The sequence below is a fragment of the Crinia signifera genome, chromosome 2 (assembly GCF_055691185.1).
Source record: "Crinia signifera chromosome 2, ASM5569118v1, whole genome shotgun sequence".
Classification (NCBI taxonomy): domain Eukaryota; kingdom Metazoa; phylum Chordata; class Amphibia; order Anura; family Myobatrachidae; genus Crinia; species Crinia signifera.
In genome coordinates, this window is record NC_139218.1 from 19,198,150 (window position 1) to 19,219,180 (window position 21,031).

The 21,031-nt window shown below is 46.6% G+C and overlaps 1 protein-coding gene across 1 annotated transcript in view; it reads left to right on the forward strand.

The window, feature by feature from the left end:
- The window catches only part of DSCAM (DS cell adhesion molecule), a 309,245-nt gene that overhangs the window by 247,512 nt on the left and 40,702 nt on the right, over positions 1 to 21,031 (forward strand). Inside the window, 2 exon segments of the mRNA XM_083171669.1 lie at positions 4,934 to 5,224; positions 10,102 to 10,278. Of these exon segments, the coding sequence (XP_083027795.1) occupies positions 4,934 to 5,224; positions 10,102 to 10,278 (468 nt within the window).

Below are 21,031 nucleotides of genomic sequence, written 5' to 3' on the forward strand. Positions count from 1 at the left end.
ATGATATTAGAAGCTGATTGGATGCTGTGGGCAACTGTGGCAAGGCATGCTGGGACTTGTAGTTTCACAACAGCTGGGGAGCCACAGGTTGACTAGACCTGCCTTAGGTACCAGGGCTGCCATCAGGAATTTTGGGGCCCGGGACTCGTTTTCAGTCCGGGCCCAGGGCCCCCCTCCTCACTTGACTTACCGTAACCCGGCTCCTGCTCCCCCATCTCCTCTTCTGCTGAGCGGCAGGCCGGAAGTCTCGGAGCACAGGCTTCCTCAAATCAGGATGCCGGCGGCCAATTAAAATGCAGCACCGGCTGGTGAGCCAATCAGAGCTCGCGTACCAGCAGCCACTCAGAGCTCGCATACCAGCAGCCAATCAGAGTAGCTCAAAAGCCGGTGCAGCATTTTAATTGGCCACTGGCGTCCTGGTTGAATAAGCCTGCGCTCTGGGACCTGCTTTGTTCAGCGCACTAAGCGCAGCTGAGGCAGTCGGGGTGTTGCGGTAGGCAAAATGAGCTGCCCAGGCCCTACCAGAGGCCGGGGCCTGGGACAGCTGTACACGCAGCACCCCCCTACTGGCGGCCCTGTTAGGTACACACTTTGTGAGGCCTGTGCCAAACCTGAGGCCGGTTCCTTTACAAAGAACAATCCATTGTCAAATAGTGGCGACCGTGTCTGTGACCTCTGGCAGAGGTCATCTACCCTTGTTGTTCTAAGAAGTAACAAGAACACAAACAGTCTGTAGCAGCGGCCATAACAAGTCTCCCTGACTCGCAGTAATAAGTCTGTATTAGTCTCACACCTCTCGGCAGCTCCACATTACGTGCCTTCAATTCAAGGACTTTGTGATAAATAGGGTATACACAGCCAGGCCGCACTCAGGGGTAAAGTGTCAGGCATTCCTCTTAATGAAATGTATGCGCTGCGGGTGCTGGCTGTGTCTTATTGTACCTTACTGTTATATTGGCATTGTGTATACCTAGGGGGGTGGGGGGGGGTGGACATCTTCCTGTGTGTGTGCGCTGGCATAGTTCACAGCTGCATCTTATTCCCTATATAAATCCAAATTCCATGCTGATAAATATTGATGTACCTTCAGTATAAGCCTGCATACATTTTTCTCAGCCAGTCAGAGTATTTTCTCACCTCCCAATATCATTAAATCCAGTTTACCCTTCCTGGGGAGTGTAGCGCGAATCAGGCAGGATTAAGATGAGATTATGCACATAGAGGCCAATTATCTTCTCCTGTGTGTTCTAATGTATAGAACGTGTTTATATAAACATTCAACAGGTCACCATATAGGCGACACGTGTTATGAGGAAAATCCTGAAAACTGTAGGTTGATACATATTTTACATCAGTCCCTGTGCCTCCTCCACTGTCTTCCCCTCATTCGCCAGCGTGCCCAGTGGCAATTATGAGCGGCATATCATAGTCGCGCGGTGATCTAGCAGCCCAACCAGGTTCATCATTTCTGCAGGAGAACAGAGAGAGGGCTTTGTGGCAGGGCCAGACATCTATGTAAGTGTATGCCTGAACTGAAGTTCTAGCACGCATCATACTAGATAGAAAGGATAGTCTTTATGGACAAAGGGAAGTACTTTCAGCTGGAACTTACCAGAAAGGATTTTGCTTACATAGTGTTAGGGAACTACAGCCCAATCTAGTAAGAACCCTACATCCAGTGAGAGGGTATTCGGTTATTCCCTTATTGTTTGATGTTCACACCGGTACTTAGGATGCCACCAGGACTTATACCTCAAGCAGATGGAGCTTACTCAATTGGCTGGAGACTGTATTAAATTGAAATAGTTAACTGGAAAATCACTGTAGGATCCTATATATTTAGAGGATTCAGGAGCTGGATGTTGCAAAGACAAGGTGCTGGCACTTAGCTGAGAGACTCCTTAGGAAGACCGCTAGGCAAGGACCTGTTTTTGGAAAAGGGATCAGCAGACAAGGCTTCCAACAGGGAACTAGAAACTGGATACAGGTACTAGACCCTGGAACAAAAACTGGAAATGATTATTGATCTGCTGTGCAGGGCCTTTTATCGGATTCAGTATTGAATCCCGGCGGTTGGGATCCCGGTGTTCAGAATCCCGACGCCGGAATCCTGACAGCCGAAATGCCGACAAGGGGGGGACGTGGATCGCCCCCCCTTGCGGGCTCGCTGCGCTCGCCACGCAGCGGGCCCGGTGCCTCGCTGCGCTCGGCACGCTAATTTATTCTCCCTCCAGGGGTGTCGTGGACACCCCAGGAGGGAGAATGTATCGGCATTTCGGCGGTCGGGATTCCGGCGTCGGGATTCTGAACGCCGGGATCCCGACCGCCGGGATTTTAACTGCATCCCCCTTTTATCAGGAGCAGAGATCAGTGGCAGAGGACCAGCCATGCACGCCCCATTAATGACTAAATAGATTGCAGCGGTAAGGCTAGGCCTGGGGTAGCCAACTCCAAGTCCTTGAGAGCTATCAACAGTTCATGTTTTCCAGATTTCCTCACAGAATCACAAGTGACGTAATTAGCTCCACCTGTGTGCTCTTTTAAAATGTGTCCGTGAGTAATGAGTGCACCTGTGCAGCAGCTAGGTTGTCTGGAAAATGTGAACTGTTGGTAGCTCTCGAGGACTGGAGTTGGCTACCACTGGGCTAGGCGAACACAGAGGCACCGCGGTTACTTAGCTTATCAGCTGCCGAGACCATTGGGTGATGCGGAAAAGGGACCACATCGGCAGATCATTTAACTTAGGAAAAAAATAAATAAAAATTGCTAATAATTGTGTTTAATACTGGATTCAAATGTTCAAGCTATTATCGTGGTCATTGCTTAATAGACCCCAGTAGTGTGAGCTTTTAAAATCAATAACTTTATGGACCAGTTCTATCATTTATTTGATTTGGTTAATTAAAGCTCGTTGTTATCTCAATTCACTTTCAATTGGAAATGTATATAACAGTGTGCTAAAAATAGGCACATTTGGGGTAGATTGTGCTCATGTTCTTTCCGTGTATCTCTTGCCTTAGTCAATGGTGCCCTTTATATGTAGAAGTGCTATGCAGTTATTCTGGTCACGTTCAGGACCCCCTTTAACCAGTTTTTGTTAGGGAACATGTATCCATTACTTAGTGAAAGAAACCATTCCGAGGGAGCATCGTGTAATTATAATGAATGAAACTTACAAACCGTATTTGCAGCAAGCGAGATTTACAGTATAGACTGACAGCAGCGTTTTACCGACTGCATCACGGTACCAGGAAGCTACTGTATTAAGTAATGGAGCGTGAGAGTGTTTCTTTATGATGCTATAAATATTAGGCACCTGGCTGCTAACTCCACATAGGCCATTAACCAGGATTATTAAGCCAGCAAGAATATCTAATCACTTTTATTAAAGAGACTTTGGGCTGATTCAGAATTGGGAGCACAGAAGGAGACAATCAAAAAAAGAGTATCTTTGCACCTTAACAAACATGGGCCCTTATTCAGATCTGATCGCAGTACACATTTGTTCTCAAAATGGGCAAAACCATGTGCACTGCAGGTGGGGCAGATGTAACGTGCAGAGAGAGTTATTTTGTTTCTGTGCAGGGTAAATACTGGCTGCTTTATTTTTACACTGCAATTTAGATTTCAGTTTCAACAAAACCCACCCAAATCTAACTCTCTCTGCACGTGTTACATCTGCCCCATCTGCAGTGCAGCATGGTTTTGCCCGTGTTGAGAACAAAATTGTACTGCAATCAGATCTGAATAAGGGCCATGGGCCCTTATTCTGGTTCACTCGCAAAAGCAAAATCCTTCTCAAATGTACAAAACCCAAGATGTCACTTGTGCAGATAGAATTAGATTTGGGTGGGGTTTTACTTCAAAGTGAGATCTATATTGCAGTTTAAAAATAAAGCAGTCAGTATTTACCCTGCACAGAAACAAAATAACTCACCCAATCTAACTCTCTCTGCACATGTTACATCTGCCTCACCTGCAGTGCACATGGTTTTGTCCGTTTGAGAAGGAATTTGCCTTTGCGAGTGAACCAGGATAAGGGCCCATTTTCCTTGTTTTTTTGCTTTGCCTACAGAGTTTTCACATATAAACACATTTGTTGTAACTGAGAATATAAAATACGAATGAATCCGCAGATAACCTGATGCTTATTTCTGTGTTTTGATGCTCTATAAATGACATACTGTAATGCTGGGTACACACCAAAACGATTTTGGCACAATCCCATCAATCTGGATCCAATTCAGACTGATTGGATGCAGATTGGATGCAGATTTGGTCAAAATCGTTTGGTTGGATCTGAATTGGATCCGAATCCGATCCTACCTGCTGCAGGTAGGATCTGTAAAAGATCCATTCATCTGAATACAGAGGGGATCAGATCGTATGCAAATCTTATGTAAATCGTATGCAAATCGTATGCAAATCGTACGATCCGATTTGCATACAATTTGCATCCAATCCAAATCGTTTTGGTGTGTACCCAGCATAATGCTGGGTACACACCAGGACGACTAGGGCCCGATCCCCACAATCTAGATCCAATTCCGATCAATTGGATGTAGATTGTGTGCTGATTGGGCCCTTTTCTGACCTGCTGTGGACCGATACCGATCCGATGCGCGGTCCCGCGGGTCGGTCGGTCGTTATTGAGATCCTACCTGCTGCAGGTAGGATCTCAATGACGACCATACAGCCGGGTGCGGGTCGCCCTCGGATCGGACCCGCTCACGGTGCACATCGTGAGCGGGTCGTGCCCCCCCGCGTCACCGTGAGCGGGTCGGACGAGACACTGACGACCCGCTCAAGATGTGCATCGTGAGCGGGTCGTCCTGGTGTGTACCCTACATTACGCTGCTACTTTTTCAGCCAATGACAATCAGTTGTGTTCTCCATAGTAACCTTTCCTGTACCCTCTTATCTCTTCTACTAGAGCCCCAGTTTTCTAAAGAGCAAGATTTGTTTGCCAGTATTAACAGCACGCGAGTGAGGCTCAGTCTCACTGGTTGGAATGACGGCGGGTGCCCCATCACGTCGTTTAACCTGGAATATCGGCCGTTTGGCACCACAGTGTGGACCCTGGCGCAGAGGACGTCTCTGTCCAAGTCGTACATCCTGTATGACCTGCAGGAGGCGGTGTGGTACGAGCTGCAGATGAGAGTGTGCAACAGCGCCGGGTGTGCAGAGAAACAGGCCAACTTCGCAACCCTAAACTACGATGGCAGTAAGTAGCCCGTGACACTGGGGACTGTGTGTGCATGGCCTGTGGCACCGGGGATTGTGTATGCTGGCAGGAAACTTCTTTCAAGTCATGCCCATAGGGGGATATTCATGTTAACGTGTGGCCATGTCTTGGCATATCCAGTCTCCCTAGGAATTCATGTGCGTTATCCAATCTATGCGCGGGGAAGGCGAGCGTGCTTCAGACATTTATCTCAGGACGAAGGTGGTGTGCGGAGAGCAGTGTCTTACACAATGCACCATACTCCGGCCCAGGCAGGCGCACGTTGTCACCAACCCTGCCATGGTTTCGGCTGCGGAGGAACTCACTCGTCAGAAACGTCACGTGAAATTGCTGTTGCACTGCCGATAAGCGAGGGAACTGTGCTTCATATAATCCACAACTAGATTGGTTGTGGCAGAGTTGGTGCAGAGACCCTTCTGTTTCGGTACGTGGAGCAAAGAACGGATTTCATTGCAGTGCAACAGCAATTTCACATGTGGTGATCTGACTAATGAGATCCTCCACAGCCAAAATCGTGGCAGGGTTTGTGACCACGTGCGCCTTCCCGGGCCGTGGCAAGCTCTTAGTGCTTTCGCATCCCTCCTCATAACACTGACACCACGGGAATATGGTGCACTATGCAAGACACCGCTCTCCGTACACCGCATTCATCCTGCAGTAAGAGATTGGATAACGGCTCTTTGCGCTGATCTGGAGGGATCCATCATTCCTCAAGCCACAAGCCTTCAGTAGTTATTGCATCAAAGTATCTATTACTGGTCTCCACAATCTCCGGTCCTGATTGGTCCATGGTATGGCTGATGATCAACACTTTTTGGTGTTACCCCTATGATTTAACAGTCTGTGTCCTGCAGGAAAACCATTTTAAATCTTTTTAATCTATCTCTCTCCTCTGCCCCCAAGTCCAACCGACGCGTTTCATCTCAAACTAAGGGACAAATTTATTCATCCTGGTGAAGTGATAAAGTTACTGGTGATAACGCACCGGCCAATCAGCTCCTGTCATTTTTCAAACCCAGCCTGTAACTTGACAGTTAAGAGCTGATTGGCTACTGCCGTATCACCTTCCACTTTATCACTTAATACACCTGCCCCATTAATAGGGCTGAACTAATGCGGTTCATTCTGATGACGAGCCCCTCATCTGCATATTGATTTCAGCTGGCGTTAAACCAAAAACTATATATGCGCAAGCTGTGTTCCCGCAGATTTTCCGCCCAATCCATCACAAACACAGAATTGTATATTATAAATACAATTTAAAAGCCGCAGGTGGGGGGTCATAATTGTGCGTAACCCCAGGTGGCACCAGAGTGCGGAAACTTCTCAGAATTGCTAAGAAACTGTAAAATGTGCTTCGCTTAAATTCTATTTGGCTTTTCCTCCGACTGGCTTGAAATTTTCCCAAAGTCACGCTGAACAATAAGATTTATGATGGTGATTACTCTGTTAGAGGCTGGGGCTGAACTAATGGAGATCAATGCCGCTGATACTCTAGGAAGATAGATGTAGGCTACCGCGGGCTGTGAGATCAGAAAACAAACTGGAGCGCAGAGTGTTGCAGCAGTCAGCATCGGAACACTGCTAAATGTTTCTTTATGTCTATACACCTGTATGGGCAGGGAGAAGTTTAGTGTTTATTGGCGTTTCAGTGGACATCAGTTGCGATAGCAATTATTCAGAATAAAGGGCTTAATTCAGTATGGATCGCCTATCAGAGAAGTTGCACATCGAGCGTTTGTCGAGCGTCCGTTTTGGCGATGTGCATGCGTGGCTGCAATTAGCAGATAATAGCCATCGGCATAGATTTAGCAGAGCAACCGCAGTTGGATTTGACAGGAAGCTGGCATTTAGGGACAGAATCATGGGTGGGTTTGTGAATATGCAGGCGTGGCCGGGTGGTTCTCGGGCGAGTGTGACATCAGTGATGACCATTTCCAGCCTGGTTTCTTAGCTGATTAGTGGAAGCCCAACAAAAAGATAGTATCCAGGCGCTGATCTATTTTACTGAATGAAAGTCCATTTGTAATTAACTTCCTCCTGGACCTATACACAGTTTCCTCTAGGTGTTCACGTGGATATCCACTGGACCACACTGACCTGAGTGCTGGTCCCTATATGCACGTAGCGTTTTCTTTTTTTTTCTGTAACCTCCTATTCAATGGCCATCTGGAAACCAAGAAATGATGTTATTGACCTGAATAATGGTCCCTATGTTCACATAACAGGTTCTTTGTAGCGAGGGCTCCCCCGAATCAGGATGCCAAAACAATAGCAGGTTTTCTTCCAGAAATGTATTTCCACATGTATTAAAAAATCCAAAACAGGATAAAAATAGTAAAAACAGGAGCCTTTACCAGGTAGAACCAACATATGACATTCCAATCCTTCTCACCCGGGGTGAGCATGGGATGAAATGATCAATCAGATGGAAAAGTGAATATTGGTCCTCTCTGGAACCGGCATCCCTCATACACCAACGCGTTTCTGACACAGATGTCCTTCCTCAGGGTGTCACCCTGAGGAAGGACATCTGTGTCTGAAACGCGTTGGTGTATGTCATGTTGGTTCTACCTGGTAAAGGCTCCTGTTTACTATTTTTATCCTGTTTTGGATTTTTAAGTCATCGGAATGTTACTGCTGCCGCTCCTATAATTCTTCCAGTTGTAGTCCGTAGAATGAGAAGTTGGGGAACGTCATGGAACGCAAGACTCAGGGCTCAGATGCACCTGTAATATCAGTGTCCAGGGAAGACCCATCTCCTTCCAAGCCAGACCAAGACCTAGTTGGAGAACGTCTAATGTACAGCTCCAATATAAGGGATTTGCCCTCATCCACATTAGAGTAAGTGAGGGGAAGATGGGATCCCATGCACTTCCATGTGGGAGGAGGCCTGTCCTCTAATTGAGATGACCATCACCCAATGTATACACTTCATGTATGCTGCCATCTGCTTTTGTAGCCTCAATGACTATTACGTGTATTGCGCTCCACCAGCAGAGTGTGACTCACTGCGCCTCGTCCCCTTCTGTCACCTCGTGCCTCAGCGATTTCCAATTTGCAATCTCATGAATATTGATTCCGGCTCCCACATCCTGAGTAATCACTGGTTCCCACATGACTGTGCACATTTACATCCTGCGGTCCTGGATGACCTGTCACCAAGGAAGAACGACTGTCCCATAGCCCGCTCCAGCCTCAACCACCTGGTCTCTCCCGCTCCCCTGCGACGCCTCCATATTGGTAGCATATTATGGGATGTAAATGGCCTGGCGATGGTGGCAGAGCAGTCTATAGTACAAGAATGTCAGAGATAGCCAGCTGTGGCCCAGTACCTTCTCCAATCTGGGACCCTTCGTGTGGAACACAACATTGGAATGCCTCTCACTGAGCTGAATCCATTTACATACTTAGTGCTTGGACCTATTACAGATAGCTGTAGGGCAGCTCTTATCCAATGAACTAATTAGAGTGGGGTATGTTTTTCTGCGGCCTTTGTTATCCTGCCAGCTTGCTTCCGCTCCTCCATCCTCTATGTACTGGCACGGATGAGGCACAGATGGTGCCAGCTAGTGAACTATGGCTTTGCCTGGTGGGCTGTGACAGTATCCGCACCAACACCACACAACTATTAAAGGAAAGCAAGCTGCAAGCGTGGCGCGATCAGTGTTTGGGAATTAAAGTTACAGCCAAACTTATCATTAAATTATTCTGATGTATTTTAGGGAGCAGGGAACAGTGCCGCCTGTTTTATTAAGACCAGAACAGCTCTGATTAAGCAGAGATTCATTTACTTTACTGTAGGTAAACACCATGCTATATCCTCGTCATTCGAGGTCATTAATGAATGGAAAACATGGGCCCTGATTCAGGTTTTCTCAGTAAACTGTGAACCCCAGGTGGTGCCCCGATGTCCACGGTGGACTTTTGGATCCTCTTCAGCGGCATCTCCGGTCCCAGGGGTGCATTGCGTGAGTGCGCGGGCGCGGCGGTGACAAGGAAAATATTTTTTTTTTAAAAAGGGAGCGGGGGGGGGGGACACCCCAAAAACCCCAGAAATAATTTGAAAATCCACGGTTTTCTGAATATTTCCGTTTTTTGAATACACGAATAAGGGAGACCCGACCTGTACTAGAGACACCAGGCTGCGACTTTAACCGCACAGGAATTAGTTATAAATATGTACAAAGTCGCGGATGAGGCCCAGCAGGACTTGGTGTGATGAAAAAACCTGCGACGTCTGCATTGTGGCCATTTGTATACAGATTCTGGCACGGCCGAACACCGGTCTAGAAGTGTTGCTCCTCTAATTGATCAAAGCAGTCTCATGAAATGGTTTTTCCGCATCACATTGCATCTAAGACACATTTCGGGACAAGGCGCCCAGAACCTGTGCATTATTGTAAGGATGCAGGGGTATCTATTTAAAAGCATCTCAGTAAGCTGGTACTGTATCTGAGCTGTAGCTGTTATGTGTTAATGGGTGGGTCTAAGTTGGTTCACAGTAGCACTCCAGGAAACCATATTCAGCCTATAGGGCAGCCAACACCAACAGCTAAAGGCAATGAGTTCTAGAAAGTGGGAGTGGCACCATTTTACATTTGAATAATAGGTGTGTTAATAACTGTATTTCAATAAGACTGTACCACAGGCTATACTATTAATGTTAGATTTCCCCAGACTGAATCACAGCTCATCTCATATAATCTCCCCATTGGCTCTCTATGTCCATCAATAGGTATATGCTGTACTGTATATATGCCTACTTGTGTAATTATGTATACATGTCCTTTGGTGGGTGTATGCTCAGAATAGTAACTATCCCTTTCTTATCATGGTCTGTGTCTCTTTTGCAGGTACAATCCCCCCACTCATAAAGTCTATTGTGACCAGCGAGGAGGGTCTGTCCGCCAACAAGGGGATCAAAATGCTGGTGACCATTTCCTGCATCCTGATTGGCGTCCTGCTGCTGTTCGCTCTGCTGCTGATTGTCAGGCGCAGGAGGAGAGAGCAGAGGCTGAAGAGGCTCAGAGGTAATCTCCCTGCCATGTCACCGTGTAACATGTGCTCCAAGTAGATAAGGACGTCAGTGTCTTTATATCCCGAATCTTATAATCCAGCATCTCCGCCAGGCGTTTCTGCTGAGGTCACCAGAGAACCTACTTAAAGTAGGTGGCCGGGTCCTTTCTGTCCCTGATTGAACACTTACTGAAACCTCATTCCTGGTAACAAGCTGAGTCCAGGAAGGATAAATTATTCCTAGTAATAAGAAGCATTGAAATGTAATGTAATGACAGTATTATCCTCAGGCATGCATAGTGTACTTCACCAAGATAAAATCAGGAGGACACATCTGTATAGTCAATGCAATAAACTCTAGAATTGGCAGTAACAATAAGTGAAGGTCCATGGAGAATAAATAAGCCCTGTGTCTAAATAGTTCCTATATATAATAGTTCTAATATAATAAAACTGCATGGAAAAGCGATCAGTAAGAAAGGGAAATTGTGTCTTAGCAATCTATGTAATGAGATACTGGTTTGGGTGGTATACTGCGTTACTGGTTTGGGTGGAATACTGCGTTACTGGTTCGGGTGGTATACTGCATTACTGGTTTGGGTGGTATGGTGCGTTACTGGTTTGTTTGGTATACTGCGTTACTGGTTTGGGTGGTATACTGCGTTACTGGTTTGTGTGATATACTGTGTTACTGGTTTGGGTGGTATACTGCGTTACTGGTTTGGGTGGTATACTGCGTTACTGGTTTGGGTGGTATACTGCGTTACTGGTTTGGGTGGTATACCGCGTTACTGGTTTGGGTGGTATACTGCGTTACTGGTTTGGGTGGTATACTGCGTTACTGGTTTGGGTGGTATACTGCGTTACTGGTTTGGGTGGTATATTGTGTTACTGGTTTGTGTGATATACTGCGTTACTGGTTTGGGTGGTATACTGCGTTACTGGTTTGGGTGGTATACTGCGTTACTGGTTTGGGTGGTATACTGCGTTACTGGTTTGGGTGATATACTGCGTTACTGGTTTGGGTGGAATACTGCGTTACTGGTTTGGGTGATATACTGCGTTACTGGTTTGGGTGGTATACTGCGTTACTGGTTTGGGTGGTATACTGCGTTACTGGTTTGGGTGGTATACTGCGTTACTGGTTTGGGTGGTATACTGCGTTACTGGTTTGGGTGGAATACTGCGTTACTGGTTTGGGTGATATACTGCGTTACTGGTTTGGGTGATATACTGCGTTACTGGTTTGGGTGGTATACTGCGTTACTGGTTTGGGTGGTATGGTGCGTTACTGGTTTGGGTGGAATACTGCGTGACTGGTTTGGGTGGTATACTGCGTTACTGGTTTGGGTGATATACTGCGTTACTGGTTTGGGTGATATACTGCGTTACTGGTTTGGGTGGTATACTGCGTTACTGGTTTGGGTGGTATGGTGCGTTACTGGTTTGGGTGGTATACTGCGTTACTGGTTTGGGTGATATACTGCGTTACTGGTTTGGGTGATATACTGCGTTACTGGTTTGGGTGGTATACTGCGTTACTGGTTTGGGTGGTATGGTGCGTTACTGGTTTGGGTGGTATGGTGCGTTACTGGTTTGGGTGGAATACTACGTTACTGGTTTGGGTGGTATACTGCGTTACTGGTTTGGGTGGTATACTGCGTTACTGGTTTGGGTGGTATACTGCGTTACTGGTTTGGGTGGAATACTGCGTTACTGGTTTGGGTGATATACTGCGTTACTGGTTTGGGTGGTATACTGCGTTACTGGTTTGGGTGGTATACTGCGTTACTGGTTTGGGTGGTATACTGCGTTACTGGTTTGGGTGATATACTGCGTTACTGGTTTGGGTGATATACTGCGTTACTGGTTTGGGTGGTATACTGCGTTACTGGTTTGGGTGGTATACTGCGTTACTGGTTTGGGTGGTATGGTGCGTTACTGGTTTGGGTGGTATGGTGCGTTACTGGTTTGGGTGGAATACTACGTTACTGGTTTGGGTGGTATACTGCGTTACTGGTTTGGGTGGTATACTGCGTTACTGGTTTGGGTGGTATACTGCGTTACTGGTTTGGGTGGAATACTGCGTTACTGGTTTGGGTGATATACTGCGTTACTGGTTTGGGTGGTATACTGCGTTACTGGTTTGGGTGGTATACTGCGTTACTGGTTTGGGTGGTATACTGCGTTACTGGTTTGGGTGATATACTGCGTTACTGGTTTGGGTGGTATACTGCGTGACTGGTTTGGGTGGTATACTGCGTTACTGGTTTGGGTGGTATACTGCGTTACTGGTTTGGGTGGTATACTGCGTTACTGGTTTGGGTGGAATACTGCGTTACTGGTATGGGTGATATACTGCGTTACTGGTTTAGGTGGTATACTGCGTTACTGGTTTGGGTGGTATGGTGCGTTACTGGTTTGGGTGGTATACTGCGTTACTGGTTTGGGTGGTATACTGCCTTACTGGTTTGGGTGGTATACTGCGTTACTGGTTTGGGTGGTATACTGCGTTACTGGTTTGGGTGGTATACTGCGTTACTGGTTTGGGTGGTATACTGCGTTACTGGTTTGGGTGGAATACTACGTTACTGGTTTGGGTGGTATACTGCGTTATTGGTTTGGGTGGTATACTGCGTTACTGGTTTGGGTGGTATACTGCGTTACTGGTTTGGGTGATATACTGCGTTACTGGTTTGGGTGGTATTCTGCGTTACTGGTTTGGGTGGTATACTGCGTTGCTGGTTTGGGTGATATACTGCGTTACTGGTTTGGGTGGTATATTGCGTTACTGGTTTGGGTGGTATACTGCGTTACTGGTTTGGGTGGTATACTGCGTTACTGGTTTGGGTGGTATGGTGCGTTACTGGTTTGGGTGGAATACTATGTTACTGGTTTGGGTGATATACTGCGTTACTGGTTTGGGTGGTATATTGCGTTACTGGTTTGGGTGGTATACTGCATTACTGGTTTGGGTGGTATACTGCGTTACTGGTTTGGGTGGTATACTGCGTTACTGGTTTGGGTGGTATACTGCGTTACTGGTTTGGGTGATATACTGCATTACTGGTTTGGGAGGTATACTGCGTTACTGGTTTGGGTGATATACTGCGTTACTGGTTTGGGTGGTATATTGCGTTACTGGTTTGGGTGGTATATTGTGTTACTGGTTTGGGTGGTATACTGCGTTACTGGTTTGGGTGGTATACTGCGTTACTGGTTTGGGTGGTATACTGCGTTACTGGTTTGGGTGGTATGGTGCGTTACTGGTTTGGGTGGTATACTGCGTTACTGGTTTGGGTGGTATGGTGCGTTACTGGTTTGGGTGGTATACTGCGTTACTGGTTTGGGTGGGATACTGCGTTACTGGTTTGGGTGGTATACTGCGTTACTGGTTTGGGTGGTATACTGCGTTACTGGTTTGGGTGGAATACTATGTTACTGGTTTGGGTGGAATACTGCGTTACTGGTTTGGGTGGTATACTGCGTTACTGGTTTGGGTGGTATACTGCGTTACTGGTTTGGGTGGTATACTGCGTTACTGGTTTAGGTGGTATACTGCGTTACTGGTTTGGGTGGTATATTGTGTTACTGGTTTGGGTGGAATACTATGTTACTGGTTTGGGTGGAATACTGCGTTACTGGTTTGGGTGGTATACTGCGTTACTGGTTTGGGTGGTATACTGCGTTACTGGTTTGGGTGGTATACTGCGTTACTGGTTTGGGTGGTATACTATGTTACTGGTTTGGGTGGAATACTGCGTTACTGGTTTGGGTGGTATGGTGCGTTACTGGTTTGGGTGGTATACTGCGTTACTGGTTTGGGTGGTATACTGCCTTACTGGTTTGGGTGGTATACTGCGTTACTGGTTTGGGTGGTATACTGCGTTACTGGTTTGGGTGGTATACTACGTTATTGGTTTGGGTGGTATACTGCGTTACTGGTTTGGGTGGTATACTGCGTTACTGGTTTGGGTGGTATACTGCGTTACTGGTTTGGGTGGTATACTGCGTTACTGGTTTGGGTGGTATGGTGCGTTACTGGTTTGGGTGGTATATTGTGTTACTGGTTTGGGTGGTATACTGCGTTACTGGTTTGGGTGGTATGGTGCGTTACTGGTTTGGGTGGTATATTGTGTTACTGGTTTGGGTGGTATACTGCGTTACTGGTTTGGGTAGTATATTGTATTACTGGTTTGGGTGGTATATTGCGTTACTGGTTTGGGTGGTATGGTGCGTTACTGGTTTGGGTGGTATACTGCATTACTGGTTTGGGTGGTATAATGCGTTACTGGTTTGGGTGGTATGGTGCGTTACTGGTTTGGGTGGTATACTGCATTACTGGTTTGGGTGGTATGGTGCGTTACTGGTTTGGGTGGAATACTATGTTACTGGTTTGGGTGGAATACTATGTTACTGGTTTGGGTGGTATACTGCGTTACTGGTTTGGGTGGAATACTACGTTACTGGTTTGGGTGGTATACTGCGTTACTGGTTTGGGTGGAATACTACGTCACTGGTTTGGGTGGTATACTGCGTTACTGGTTTGGGTGGTATACTGCGTTACTGGTTTGGGTGATATACTGCGTTACTGGTTTGGGTGGTATACTGCATTACTGGTTTGGGTGGTATACTGCATTACTGGTTTGGGTGGAATACTATGTTATTGGTTTGGGCGGAATACTATGTTACTGGTTTGGGTGGTATACTGCGTTACTGGTTTGGGTGGAATACTACGTTACTGGTTTGGGTGGTATACTGCGTTACTGGTTTGGGTGGAATACTACGTCACTGGTTTGGGTGGTATACTGCGTTACTGGTTTTGGTGGTATACTGCGTTACTGGTTTGGGTGGTATACTGCGTTACTGGTTTGGGTGGTATACTGCGTTACTGGTTTGGGTGGTATACTACGTTACTGGTTTGGGTGGTATACTACGTTACTGGTTTGGGTGGTATACTACGTTACTGGTTTGGGTGGTATACTGCGTTACTGGTTTGGGTGGTATACTACGTTACTGGTTTGGGTGGTATACTGTGTTAGAGGTTTGGGTGGAATACTACGTTACTGGTTTGGGTGGTATACTGCGTTACTCGTTTGGGTGGTATACTGCATTACTGGTTTGGGTGGTATACTGCGTTACTGGTTTGGGTGGTATACTACGTTACTGGTTTGGGTGGTATACTACGTTACTGGTTTGGGTGGAATACTACGTTACTGGTTTGGGTGGTATACTGCGTTACTGGTTTGGGTGGTATACTACGTTACTGGTTTTGGTGGAATACTACGTTACTGGTTTGGGTGGTATACTACGTTACTGGTTTGGGTGGTATGGTGCGTTACTGGTTTGGGTGGAATACTACGTTACTGGTTTGGGTGGTATACTACGTTACTGGTTTGGGTGGTATACTACGTTACTGGTTTGGGTGGTATGGTGCGTTACTGGTTTGGGTGGAATACTACGTTACTGGTTTGGGTGGTATACTGCGTTACTGGTTTGGGTGGTATACTGCGTTACTGGTTTGGGTGGTATACTGCGTTACTGGTTTGGGTGGTATACTGCGTTACTGGTTTGGGTGATATACTGCATTACTGGTTTGGGAGGTATACTGCGTTACTGGTTTGGGTGATATACTGCGTTACTGGTTTGGGTGGTATATTGCGTTACTGGTTTGGGTGGTATATTGTGTTACTGGTTTGGGTGGTATACTGCGTTACTGGTTTGGGTGGTATACTGCGTTACTGGTTTGGGTGGTATACTGCGTTACTGGTTTGGGTGGTATGGTGCGTTACTGGTTTGGGTGGTATACTGCGTTACTGGTTTGGGTGGTATGGTGCGTTACTGGTTTGGGTGGTATACTGCGTTACTGGTTTGGGTGGGATACTGCGTTACTGGTTTGGGTGGTATACTGCGTTACTGGTTTGGGTGGTATACTGCGTTACTGGTTTGGGTGGAATACTATGTTACTGGTTTGGGTGGAATACTGCGTTACTGGTTTGGGTGGTATACTGCGTTACTGGTTTGGGTGGTATACTGCGTTACTGGTTTGGGTGGTATACTGCGTTACTGGTTTAGGTGGTATACTGCGTTACTGGTTTGGGTGGTATATTGTGTTACTGGTTTGGGTGGAATACTATGTTACTGGTTTGGGTGGAATACTGCGTTACTGGTTTGGGTGGTATACTGCGTTACTGGTTTGGGTGGTATACTGCGTTACTGGTTTGGGTGGTATACTGCGTTACTGGTTTGGGTGGTATACTATGTTACTGGTTTGGGTGGAATACTGCGTTACTGGTTTGGGTGGTATGGTGCGTTACTGGTTTGGGTGGTATACTGCGTTACTGGTTTGGGTGGTATACTGCCTTACTGGTTTGGGTGGTATACTGCGTTACTGGTTTGGGTGGTATACTGCGTTACTGGTTTGGGTGGTATACTACGTTATTGGTTTGGGTGGTATACTGCGTTACTGGTTTGGGTGGTATACTGCGTTACTGGTTTGGGTGGTATACTGCGTTACTGGTTTGGGTGGTATACTGCGTTACTGGTTTGGGTGGTATGGTGCGTTACTGGTTTGGGTGGTATATTGTGTTACTGGTTTGGGTGGTATACTGCGTTACTGGTTTGGGTGGTATGGTGCGTTACTGGTTTGGGTGGTATATTGTGTTACTGGTTTGGGTGGTATACTGCGTTACTGGTTTGGGTAGTATATTGTGTTACTGGTTTGGGTGGTATATTGCGTTACTGGTTTGGGTGGTATGGTGCGTTACTGGTTTGGGTGGTATACTGCATTACTGGTTTGGGTGGTATAATGCGTTACTGGTTTGGGTGGTATGGTGCGTTACTGGTTTGGGTGGTATACTGCATTACTGGTTTGGGTGGTATGGTGCGTTACTGGTTTGGGTGGAATACTATGTTACTGGTTTGGGTGGAATACTATGTTACTGGTTTGGGTGGTATACTGCGTTACTGGTTTGGGTGGAATACTACGTTACTGGTTTGGGTGGTATACTGCGTTACTGGTTTGGGTGGAATACTACGTCACTGGTTTGGGTGGTATACTGCGTTACTGGTTTGGGTGGTATACTGCGTTACTGGTTTGGGTGATATACTGCGTTACTGGTTTGGGTGGTATACTGCATTACTGGTTTGGGTGGTATACTGCATTACTGGTTTGGGTGGAATACTATGTTATTGGTTTGGGTGGAATACTATGTTACTGGTTTGGGTGGTATACTGCGTTACTGGTTTGGGTGGAATACTACGTTACTGGTTTGGGTGGTATACTGCGTTACTGGTTTGGGTGGAATACTACGTCACTGGTTTGGGTGGTATACTGCGTTACTGGTTTGGGTGGTATACTGCGTTACTGGTTTGGGTGGTATACTGCGTTACTGGTTTGGGTGGTATACTGCGTTACTGGTTTGGGTGGTATACTACGTTACTGGTTTGGGTGGTATACTACGTTACTGGTTTGGGTGGTATACTACGTTACTGGTTTGGGTGGTATACTGCGTTACTGGTTTGGGTGGTATACTACGTTACTGGTTTGGGTGGTATACTGTGTTAGAGGTTTGGGTGGAATACTACGTTACTGGTTTGGGTGGTATACTGCGTTACTCGTTTGGGTGGTATACTGCATTACTGGTTTGGGTGGTATACTGCGTTACTGGTTTGGGTGGTATACTACGTTACTGGTTTGGGTGGTATACTACGTTACTGGTTTGGGTGGAATACTACGTTACTGGTTTGGGTGGTATACTGCGTTACTGGTTTGGGTGGTATACTACGTTACTGGTTTTGGTGGAATACTACGTTACTGGTTTGGGTGGTATACTACGTTACTGGTTTGGGTGGTATGGTGCGTTACTGGTTTGGGTGGAATACTACGTTACTGGTTTGGGTGGTATACTACGTTACTGGTTTGGGTGGTATACTACGTTACTGGTTTGGGTGGTATGGTGCGTTACTGGTTTGGGTGGAATACTACGTTACTGGTTTGGGTGGTATACTGCGTTACTGGTTTGGGTGGTATACTGCGTTACTGGTTTGGGTGGTATACTGCGTTACTGGTTTGGGTGGTATGGTGCGTTACTGGTTTGGGTGGTATACTGTGTTACTGGTTTGGGTGGAATACTGCGTTACTGGTTTGGGTGGTATACTGCGTTACTGGTTTGGGTGGTATACTGCGTTACTGGTTTGGGTGGTATACTGCGTTACTGGTTTGGGTGGTATACTGCGTTACTGGTTTGGGTGGTATACTGCGTTACTGGTTGGGTGGTATACTGCGTTACTGGTTTGGGTGGAATACTGCGTTACTGGTTTGGGTGGTATACTACGTTACTGGTTTGGGTGGAATACTGCGTTACTGGTTTGGGTGGTATACTACGTTACTGGTTTGGGTGGAATACTACGTTACTGGTTTGGGTGGTATACTGCGTTACTGGTTTGGGTGGAATACTGCGTTACTGGTTTGGGTGGAATACTACGTTACTGGTTTGGGTGGAATACTACGTTACTGGTTTGGGTGGTATACTGCGTTACTGGTTTGGGTGGTATAGTACGTTACTGGTTTGGGTGGAATACTACGTTACTGGTTTGGGTGGTACTGTATTCTGCATTTCTGGCAGTGATCGCTCCCTTCCGAGGTTACACGGGGTGATACTGCTATAGACTGTTTATTTCCATTGTGCAAGCAGAATATTATTGATCAGTCGTGTTTTTGCTGAGATTGCCCGTAATGCGGGATGCATGCCACTTCACCCGTCAGATGGTACTTAGATTACCGGGCATTGCTGTGCTTTGTGCTAAGCGCGAGGGAATTTAATTATGCAGCTTACTGTATAAAGGTAAAAGTGTCACCATACACCGCAGCAAGGGCACTGCTGGCAGGGAGAAGTTGTTAGGTGTCTCTATGGATATCTGCGCCACATGTATTATTCACAGTAGTGTAACGTGAGGCTACTGCCCCTGTTATCCGCTGTCTCTCTGAACATTTTTATCCATCTAAGAACTAATGGGCATTTTGTGCTTGATCACGCTTGTAAATTGAATTATTTCCAGGATTTGTAATCTAGATTTATACAGCCCAAGAGCCAAGTTTTTTTTTAAATTCTTTAATATATTATAATATTAGGGTGATCACGGTGACTTTTTTGGGTTCCCGATATCGGAGTGTGGTTTTTGCCATCACTATATTTATTAAAGAGTATTTATAGATCCATCCTGCTAAACTCACCCTAAATCCTACCCCTCTCCCTGATCTGGCTGTTCACACTATCGCTAATCTCTAGAACACAGAGCTGCAGGCGGTCGCAGAACTGCCCATAATGACCGGTAGCCCAGCTCTTCTCAGACTGTGGGCCTGATTCAGACCTTTTCACTCAGGTAAACGCTGCTCGTCCGAACCCCTCCTGCTGTGCGAATCCCCTCACTAGCACGAATCCCCCCTCACATGCGTCCGCACGGGCAGAAGATCATTCGATGGTAGCTGACCATCGGATGATTTGTTTTTTTTCCGTAGATAAGTCAGTCTAAAATCTAGACTGACTTTTATGTTGACCGGAGACAGTCATGTGACTCACCGCTGTTTACTGGCCTATACCGAGAAGGGGAGGAGCTATCAATTTTATAGGGTTTGCTCAAGTGCGCAGACTGGCAAACCCGGAAAACTCTCGGGAGTGCCACTTCCTGCGCTCTCCCCTTGCCGGGCAGCGCCGCTGAGCACTGAGAAAAGCGATGCACTCCGCTTCGGCGGCTGCCCGGCTCCTGCTGCCCGGCCCTGCCTCCCTTCCCCTTGTTGTGTGCGGTGTGATCTTGTAATGTCACGCCGCACATAGTCGGGCTTCTGGCGGCAGGGCCGGGCAACTGCTATTTACAAAGATCTGCGCCGCCGTCCGGACACAGTAGTGTTTTTTTTAGGGAGTGCTCCCCAGAAAAAACGCCCAGTGGGGAGTGCTCCCTAAAAAAAAAAAAACCCCACCACTGTCTGGGTCTATAAAGTGATAATTTCTCACCTGTATACAGGGATACCATGACTCCATTATGTAATGCACTAAAAAGAAGATCTTGTTTTCTTGCAGGGCAAATAACTCTAGACAAGCCACTAAATATTTCCCTAGCATTACCTTACCTAACAATAGTCTGCATTATGTCTGTAAACAGGCCTTGTATTGTCTGGCAGGAGAATGTGCGACTTGCTGGCATAACTTGCCCTCAGTGATGCCAAGTTTACCATTACGGGCCCCCTTACTCTTCCAGGTGTGTGAGGCATTGCCATGGTTGGTCACTCCAGGGTTTTTCATTTACTGAGCATGTACATGGATGAGCTTGCTTCCTGTGGAGAGAACATGATCTGTGTGTGATCTTAGGAGAATGCCTGCAGCCTTGTAAATCTGATTATTGGTTCAGACTACATGTACATGTCTTCCTCATGAGGTACATTAGTGAGTAGCCTGGTCCCTAGTGATTTAGCAGACTGGATTACTTTGAGTACTGATTCAGACTACAAAATGTCTGCCTCATGAGGTACAAAAATAAGGTGGTTGCACACTAGTGACTTAGTAGACGGCATTTCCTTGAGTACTGCTTCAGACTAGTGATTTAGTAGACAGAATTGTCAGAATTTAGTAGACAGAATTGTCTTGAGTACAAAATGTCTGCCTCAGTGAGTTTCGTAGTCCTTAGTAAATAGGTGGACAGTCTTACCTTGAGTACTGGCACAGAATACAAAATGTCTACCTCATGAGGTACATCAGTGAGACACCTGGT